The sequence below is a fragment of the Pipistrellus hanaki genome, assembly GCF_964339955.1.
Source record: "Pipistrellus hanaki genome assembly, chromosome: 5".
Classification (NCBI taxonomy): Eukaryota; Metazoa; Chordata; class Mammalia; order Chiroptera; family Vespertilionidae; genus Pipistrellus; species Pipistrellus hanaki.
Window position 1 is genome coordinate 30557339 of NC_140507.1, and position 9935 is coordinate 30567273.

Consider the following 9935-nt stretch of genomic DNA (forward strand, 5'->3'; position numbering starts at 1 on the left):
AGTCGAAAGGCTCAGCAGGTTACAGATAGCAAGAGCTCGGTTGTTCTTGAAGTGACCCAAAAAACTATTGCTGCAGTAACCATGGTTGTAAACCAGCTTTGGACAGGAAGTTCAGAAATTCAAAGATCCAGGTTCAGATCAGATAGAAGGGACCAAGAGGGTCAATTAGAATAACCCTACAATAGAGTTACCACTGATGTTAGCCACAACTGAGTTGTTCTACTCTCTGTTTTCACCTCTCTAGTTAGAGCAATTGGCACTTAAAGACTGACAATTGTATTTTGGCACTCAGTGTTCTAACTAGACTTCCATATTCATTGTTGAATCTAAAACAGAAGCACTTCTGGGGAGTTCTAATAACTATTTACTTGTTTTTAAATAATAGGTTAACTGAAAGAGCAAAAAAGAGATATACTCCTTCACAATCTATTGGACACGTTATGGCTAATAACAGGCAAGAGGATACAGGTCCCACTCAAGTAAGGCAAGAAGCTAGTCATTAAATTATGGCCTCTTTCAACATTATTCCTCTCACTGGTTTCCTTGCCCTTTTCTTCATCTCTGGGGCACTAATATTTTTTTTAATGTACTTTTAGTTTCCTTTTCCCCCTCCTGAAATGAAAATAGGCCATCATTTCCTTAGTGTCTTCACAATTTTAGTTAATTTCTTTTAACTTGATTTGTGTATTCAGTGTGTTACTTGGAGGGTCTGTGTGTGTTAAATTTTTCACCTTTAAAAGTCACAAAACTTGTTTAAAAATTTTATCTTTATTGTTGAAACTATTACCGATGTCTTCCTTTTTCCCCTCATTAACTCCCTGTACCCCACTCCCCACTTCACTGTCCTTCACCGTACTACTATTTGTATCCATGGATTGACTTTTTGTTTTGTTTTTCACTGCAAAAATGTTAGCAATACCTTACTTTATAGATTAAAGCAATTGCCAAAATGTTACATTTTACTTTTTAGAAAAAAATAATCAGTGTTGTTCATTCCCTCATTTTTTTAACATAGGAAAGTACTATTCAAAAATTGAACCACTGTGTTTTTTATAATAAGAAATTGAAAACACAAATTCATCCAAGAGCAAGTGACTGGTTAAGAGTGATCTACACAAGGGGATACTGTGGAAGATTGTTCATTAACCTAGGAAAGTTTTTCTTTTCCTTTTTATTAAAAAGTTTTTTAAAGGGTAGTCTTTTTAAAATTTTTATTTATTGTGTGTGAGAGAGAGAGAGAGAGAAAGGAAGAGAGAGAATGAAGAACATAAATTTGTTGTTCCACTTATTTGTGCATTCATTGGTTGATTCTTGTATGTGTCCTGACCAGGGATCAAACCTGCAATCTTGGCATCTTGAGATGACGCTCAAACCAACAGAGCTACCCAGCCACGGACTTTTATTTTTAAACTTCAGTTGATCTACAATATTATATTAGCTTCAAGTGTATAACCTTGTGATTAGACATTTATCTAATACAAAGTGATCACCCCAATATATCCAGCATCCATCTGACAACATACATACTACTATATTGTTGACTATATTCCCTATGCTGCACTCCACATCCTGTGACCATTCTGCAACCACCAATTTGCATTTCTGAATCCCTTCATCTCCTGCACCCATTGCTTCAACTCCTCTTTCACCTGACAACCATCACAGTGCTCCCTGCATCTATGAGTCTGCCTCTGTTCTGTTTGTCTATTTTGTTTTCTATATTCCACATATAAGCGAAATCATCTGGCATTGTCCTTCTGACTAACTTATTTCACCTAGCACAAAACCTTCTAGGTTCATCCATATTGTCACAGATACCAAGATTTCATTTTTTTTATGGCCAAATCATATTCCATTGTATATATGCACCACTTCTGTTTGTTTATTATTAATCCTTACCCGAAGAAATATAGAAATAGGGAGAGAAGAGAGAGAGAGAGAGAGAGAGAGAGAGAGAGAGAGAGAGAGAGAGAGAGAGAGAGAGAGAGATGCACATAGATTGGTTGCCTTCTGCATGCACCCCGACCAGAGCTGGGAGTTGAGCCTGCAACTTAGGTGTGTGCCCTTGATCAGGAATCCAACCCATGACCCCTCAGTGCACAGACTTTGCATTCTAACCACTGAGCAACACCAGCCAGTATGCACCATTTCTTTTTGATTCACTCATCTATTGATGGACACTTAGATTGCTTCCATATTTTGGCTATTGTAAATAATGCTGCAATAAACATGAATGCTGCCTGGCATGCGTGGCTCAGTGGTTGAGTTTTGACCTATGAACCAGGAGGTCATGATTCAATTCGGGGTTAGGCACATGCCCAAGTTGTGGACTGGATCCCCAGTGTGGGGTGTGCAAGAGGCAGTTAATCATTCTTTCTTGTCATTGATGTTTCTATCTCTCCCTCTCCCTTCCTCTCTGAAATAAAAAAATAAATATTTTTAAAAGTCTAATAAAAAAACAACATTTGAGTGTATATGTCTTTTTGATTTAGTGTTTTGGATTTTTTTTTTTAATAAATACCCAGAGGTGGAGTTGCTGGGTCTTTGTCTCTTGTTTTGGCTTTGTTTTAAAGTCTATTTTGTCTGTTATAAGTATTTGTACCCCAGCTTCTTTATTTTATTTCTATTTTCATGAAGACCCTTGAATATTTCATATAATACTGGCTTGGTGGTGATGAACTTTAATTTTTCTTGTCTGGAAGCTCTTAATCTGTCCTTTGATTATAAATGATAAGTTTGCTAGGTAGAGTACTCTTTATTGTAGATCATTGCTTTTCATCACTTTGGATATTTTGTGCCAATCATTTCTGGCCTGCGAACTTAGTTGACAATCCTATGGGAGCTCCCTTGTAGGTTACTAACTGCTGTTCTCTTGCTGCTTTTAAGATTCTTTCTTTGTCTTTAACCTTTGGCATTTTAGTTATTATGTATCTCAGTGTGGGTCTCTTGGGGTTCATCTTGTATGGGACTCTCTGTGCTTCTTTTTTCTTTGCCAGGTTAGGGAAGTTTTCCATCATCATGATGCAAATGTTGGTGTGTTTGAAGTTGTCCCAAAGGCTTCTTACACTATCCTAATTTCTTTGGATTCTTTTTTCTTTTTACTATTCTGATTGGGTGTTTTCTGCTCACTCATATTTTAAGTCATTGATTTGATTCTCTGCTTCATCTACTCTACTGTTGATTCCCTGTTATTTATTCTTCATTTCAGTTAGTATCCTTAATTTCTGATTGGCTCTTTTTTTTATGGCTTTCATATTACTTTTTATGATGTTGAAGTTCTCACTAAGTTTCTTGAGTATCCTTATAACCATTGTTTTGAACTCTGTATCTGGTAGTTTGCTTGCCTCCATTTTATTTGGTTCTTTTTCTGGAGTTTTCTCCTGCTCTTTCATTTTGGACCTGTTTTTTTTTGTCTCCTTTTGGCTGCTTCCCTGTGTTTGATTCTATGTATTAGGGAGAGCTTCCATGTCTCCTGGACTTGGTAGAGTGGCCTTGTTTGGTAGGTGTCCTGTAGAGCCCATTGGTGAAGTCTCCCCAGTCATCCAAGCTTAGCACTCCAGGTGCACCCCTGTGTGGGCTGTGTGCAATGTCCTGTTGTAGTTGAGCCTTGATTGCTGTTGGCACATCACTGGGAGAGATTAACTCCCTGGGCCAATCAGCTTCTAGGACTAAGGGAAAAGGACTTGTTTCAGTGGGGTTTGATGCCCATTGAGTCTATCCCTTGAGTGTATCACTAATGGAGGTGGTTGGGATGTAATCTGCTATGGTCTGAAGCTATCCATTGGGTCAGCTACCACCTGTGCCCTATCTGGGGCCACCCGACATGAGCTATAGAGCAATCTGCCAATGGCTGTTATTTATGCTGGGCTTAGTGGTGCCCAGGAAAAGCCAAGCTATGATCCGAGGCTGGCTGCTACTAAGTCAGGAGTGGAGCCACTTAGCAAAGATATGGAGTACACAAAGGCCAGATGCTACTTGTGAGATTCTAGGAAAGTCTGAAATGTAAGGCAAGAGAGGCTGTTTGTATGGAAAAGCCACTGGAAACAATGTGGATGGGCCTACAAGCTGGGTGGAGTGGGATTTCAGGGAATCACCAGGGCTGGGGAAACATGTTAGCTAGATTGATGGAGACTCAGATATGAAGTCGGCCTGCCAGCTCTTGAGGGGAATGAGCAGAGGAACAATGGCCTCTGCCAGCACTTGAGTCCAAGAGGAAGCTGCTCCTTCAGCCTTCACCCTAAAGCCAGACAGTTCAGTTAACCTAGGAAAGTTTTTATCATCTGTTGTCAAGTGAGCAACATCAGAAAACATAAAAGGTTTTCCAGAATGCTGAGTTCACAAGTAGTTTACTTTCCTTTTGGGTTTTCCCAGTGTCCAGAGCACATTTTTAAATTGAAAAATAGTTTTTAAAAATAACAATATGTTTTTATTTACTTTAGAGAGAGAAGGAAGAGGGAGAAAAAGAGAAACATTGATCGGTTGCCTCCTATATGCACTCTTGCTGGGGACTGAACCCACCACATGGGCATGTGTCCTGACTGGGAATTGAACCTGCTGTCTTTTGGTGCATGGGATGATGCTAACCAACTGAGCCACATTGGTGAGGGTTAGAAAAGTAAATTTTTAATAAAATGAACTGAAGCAATTTGTCCAAAGTCAGAGTATAATGAATAGGATTAAAAATTAAAAGTTAAGATTGTGGTTCTCATGGTCAAGACTATTATTCTCAGAATATTTAATATGCTAAAAACAATGATTGCTTTATGAAACTTTTATTGAACTTTAATCTGTTTATATATTTATTGGTATTCTCTTTTAGAAGACATTGTTATGCATACCTTATACCAGTGGTTGGCAAACTCATTAGTCAACAGAGCCAAATATCAACAGTACAATGATTGAAATTTCTTTTGAGAGCCAAATTTTTTAAACTTAAATTTCTTCTAACACCACTTCTTCAAAATAGACTCGCCCAGGCCGTGGTATTTTGTGGAAGAGCCACACTCAAGAGAACAAAGAGCCGCATGTTCTCGTGAGCCGCAGTTTGCCAACCACAGCTTTATACCATCCGAATGTCTAATAATTCTAGGCTTGTCATTGAATAGTTACACATTTTTCTTCAAATTAATTCTTGTTTATTTATTTGTTTAGAGCCAAATGGAGAAAGGTATATTTAGTGAGCGGACAAGTCAAAGTGACCAAATGGCAAGTGGAAGTAAAAGGAAGTTGAATTTTTCCAGACCTGATAGGAAAGAGTTCCATTTCCCAAAACTGCCTTTCCTAATACAATCAAATGAAATGAAAAGAACAGAAGGTACATAAATGTTTCATAGAATTATAATCTCCCAATGTTATCTTACACAAAACCTTTTTTGTAACATAACTTACATGTTATAATGTGATTTAGGTAGAAAATGGTAAATTACTGTGAAAAATATTTTCATCAGGCGAGTATTCCCCCTTCCCCTCCATCATCAAATAAGGGGCGAGATTTAAAGGAAAAATTTTAAATGTTAAGAAAACTTTAAAAGTTAAATATTTCATTAGCTCAGTATTGTTGAAATGTTTAGAACAGTATATGAAGAAGGTGGTTTTGGTTCGGTCTATGTTTGGAACCAATCCATTTCCTATGTTTACCCATGATTATTTGCCCATATAATGGCAGGAATTATATATGAGCTTCAGGAATCCAAGGAATTAGTAGAATAAGATTTATAACAGGGCCCTAACCAGTTTGGCTCAGTGGATAGAGCATCAGCCTGCAGACTCCAGGGTCCCAGGTTCGATTCCAGTCAAGGGCATGTACCTTGGTTGCAGGTACATCCCCAGTAGGGAGTGTGCAGGAGGCAGCTGATCCATGTTTCTCTCTCATTATGTTTCTAACTCTCTATCCTTCTCCCATCCTCTCTGTAAAGAAAATAAAATAAAAATTTTTTAAAGATTTATATCAGGTATTGATTTCTTAAAATGAAATTCATTTCTGGCATAGTAAATGTTATATTATTTGAAGAACAGTGACACCTTGTGAAAACTTAATATAATAGCATGAATATAGTACTTGTATAGTTCAAGAGGAATTATCCGATCCACTTAACAGTTATACTTAGAATTTTTAAAAATGCATATCTTCTTTTTTTTAAATATATATTTCTATTGATTTCAGAGAGGAATGGAGAGGGGAGAGAGAGAGAGAGAGAAACATCCATTGGGTTGCTTTAAACTCGGATGACAAGCCCATAACCCAGGCATGTATCCTTGACCAGAATCGAACCTGGGACCCTTCAGTCCACAGGTTGATGCTCTATCCACTGATCCAAACCAGCTAGGGCAACACATGTCTTCTTTTAATGACATATTATTTGTAAAGTTATAAAACAAATAATTTATAATTGGTGGATTTTACCATTACAACTCATAATTTGTTCAGTTCTTTCATAATAAAGTGAGGAATTAACCTAAGTGGCCATCAGAATTTCCATTTGAAACTCTTAAAAAAGAAAGTAAAATTTTAATGTAAGAATAATAAGTTGTTATTGTATATATTTTTGCAAAAGTTAAACAGATAAAAGTGCCAAAGAGGGAATCAAAGAAAACAGATTCATCTAAAATACCAACTTTACTTAATATGAACCAAAATCAAGAAAAACAAGAGGTAAAACATTTTTTGTTTATAGCTTTAACTAAGGAATGCTGTTTAGAATCCTTGACTTGGTGTGTAAACTTAGTTATTATCATTGTAAAGTTATGTAAAAATTAAACATTCTGTAATCTTTGATTTTGAGAAACCTATATATATATATATATATATATATATATATATATATAATTTTTTTTCAGAATAACTACTTACTAAAGGTTTTATAACTTTCTTGGGGGGAGGGTAGTGAATACCAGCTTTTATTTGAATGTTGAAGTGATTAGAATGTTGTACTCAGGGAAAGGACTATGTGTTATGTGTATTACCACAAGCATTGGGCAAGTAATCTATGCCAGAGGAGATGAATAATGCTATAAACTTATGGCTATACTGGCCACAAGAACAGATTTGTCTTGAGCCTCTTCCCGTTCCCCCTACCCCCTCCAATTTGTTCCAGAATATCTTCTGTCTACCTGCTGTCCTATTTTCACAAATATTTGCTCTTAGCCAGCTATCAGATAATCTTGTTGAAATGTCTCAGCCCCAACCCACCAGAGAGAGTCTTGAATTTTATTTGGAAATCTGAAGCCCTAAACACCCAAATGAATACTATCTAAAAGTATTCTTTTAAAAGAAGGGGATTGTGCAGAGCACCCATGAATTAAATCAAACAGTTAGCCTTCTATTTTCGTGAGGTCAGCAACTTTGTTATCTCAGTTTCTTATTTTTAAAATAAAATTGATTACATTTTTTAAAATAATGGTTCACTAATTTTTAGAAAGAGGAAGGGAGAAGGAAAGAAAGAAACATTGTTGTGAGACGGTTGCCTCCTGCATGCCCCCTACGTGGGATCAAGGCCCCAACCTGGACTCCTGCTCTGACTGGGAACCAGCAACCTTTCAGTGCATGGGACAACACCCAACCAACTGAGCCACACAGACCAGAGCTTGATTACATTTTTATTTGTGATAAAATTAGCACAAACCTATAAAGGAAATTTGAGTAAATTAGAAAAATGAAGAAACTCTGATCTGAAACTACTTACGGTATTTTAACTAAGTCTACAACATTCAAGTAAAACAGTTATCAAACACTGTTAGGTATATTTTTTGTGACATTTACTAGTGTACTTTATTCTTGGTCTAGAACTTGTTAAGAACTCTCAGTTTATTTTGCAGAATGGAGAAATTTTCTAGACAGAACATGAAACACATTAGTGATCATCTTTTAGTTAATTAAAAAAGTAATAGGGTTGCTTTAAACTTGGGTGATTTGATGTTGAACAGCACACCATTTGCACATATCCTAAATGATTGGTGAGTTAGAGCTCCTGAGTTTGGGCATGTTAGTAATGTGCTATTATGTATTTATTCCACTGTCCTCTGAGAGCCCCTCTGGAACTACAATTACATGCCAATGCAAAAAGAAAAGAAATCTTTTTTAAAAAAAATATATTTTATTGATTTTACACAGAGAGGAATTGAGATGGACAGAGAGTTAGAAACGTCGATGAGAGAGAAACATCGACCAGCTGCTTCTTGCACCCCCCCCCCCCCCACTGGGGATGTGCCCGCAACCAAAGGTACATGCCCTTGACCGGAATCGAACCTGGGACCTTTCAGTCCGCAGGCTGACGCTCTATCCACTGAGCCAAACCGGTCCTGGCAAGAAAAGAACTCTTAAAATAGTTTTGTAATTTTAAAATATAAAAGTAAATAGGAAGGGAAAATTTCTTCTTGCTCATAAGGTATAGAACTTCTAAAAATATGGCATTTTAAAGAATGACCTTGAAACAGTTGTAGTTCTTAGAAATAATTACAAAATAAATAAATAAATAAATAACCAGAAGTTACCAATGGTGGTTGTATTTTATTTGTATTGCTCATTCAAATACAATTTTGACAAGTGACTGAAATTGCATGTAAGTCTATTTCAGACACTTATAATAAATTAATGTCAGAACTGAGAATATTTCCTAAATTTTGAGTTGGTAGTTTGTTAGTTTAGAGCAAAAAACAATATCACATGTCTTTAAAAACGTAAGAGGTATTAGCAACTTATTTGTTTTATTCTTGGCTGTGTCATTGACTTGTTTTTGAATTACCTAATCAGATCCAGGCACTTCCCAGTTGTACATTAAACTATTTTAGGCATCTTAAATTAATTTTTTAAAATATATTTTATTGATTTTTGTACAGAGAGGAAGGGAGAAAGATAGAGAGTTAGAAACATCGATGAGAGAGAGTCATCGATCAGCTGCCTCTTGCACACCCCCTACTGGGGATATGCCCGCAACCAAGGTACATGCCCTTGACCGGAATCGAACCCGGGACCTTTCAGTCCCCAAGCCGACGCTCTATCCATTGAGCCAAACCATTTTTGGCGTTTATTGAAATAGCACATGCATGCATTGAATAGACTCTATGATCTAAGCAGTGTTTCCCAAATTTTTGACATATGCGTACCCCTTCTATAATTTTCATAACACTGAGTACCCCTCGTACTCATGAGAACGTAGAATTAGGCGCAGCTAAGCACTGTGCAGTACATACCCCCACCAAACTCTTCCTGTACCCCTGGAGGTATGCATACCAAACTTTGGGAAACACTGATCTAGAGAGAAAACCTTAAATTACTGCTAAAGAGTGTATTAGGAAGAGAGAAGTGCCCATACAAAAACTATCTTCAGCTGTTTCATGATGATAATGAAGAATACTTTGCTAGATAGTCTCCCTGCACCTCATGAAACAGCCTCCAGGTGCAAAGCACAAGTACTTATGTGTGGCTATGCGTATTTCTTTAGCCAAAGACTCACCATTTCCTCAATTAAGGTTCTTGTTTCTATTTACTTTTCAGAATACAGGAAATGCACAAGTTGAAAAGAAGAAGAACCTGCCAGATGTAGAGTAAAAAATGCAGCAGCTGAAAATTCAGGGAATCCCAGAATCACTGTATGGTTTTTTAAAAATACTTTTTTAAATATTACATGCAAAAATGCTACTAGATAATTCTACAAATACATAAATTCTGTGTAGTTATATGTATATTCACCTAAATTTGTTTTTAAATTTATTAATCTTTAAATTATTTATGTTTTCTTAATTTGAACATATACCGTATTTTTCGGACCATAAGACGCACCGGACCATAAGACGCACCAGTTTTTAGAGAAGGGAAATGAAGAAAAAAAGATTCTGAAACAAATAGTGTCCTAAAATATTTTATGTGCATTAAAACCCAACATCACAGTCATAAACACATGTAATCAACCCTGTAAAGTAAAGAGCAGCATTTAGAA

At 36.6% G+C, this 9935-nt stretch overlaps 1 protein-coding gene across 1 annotated transcript in view; it reads left to right on the forward strand.

The window, feature by feature from the left end:
- The window catches only part of CDKL3 (cyclin dependent kinase like 3), a 31643-nt gene extending 22036 nt beyond the window's left edge, over positions 1-9607 (forward strand). The window contains exons 9-12 of the mRNA XM_084886635.1: positions 386-479; positions 5152-5314; positions 6555-6652; positions 9494-9607. Of these exons, the coding sequence (XP_084742761.1) occupies positions 386-479; positions 5152-5314; positions 6555-6652; positions 9494-9547 (409 nt within the window). The 3' untranslated portion in view covers positions 9548-9607. The remainder of the gene's footprint in view (positions 1-385; positions 480-5151; positions 5315-6554; positions 6653-9493) is intronic.
- Positions 9608-9935: the final 328 nt, after the last annotated feature.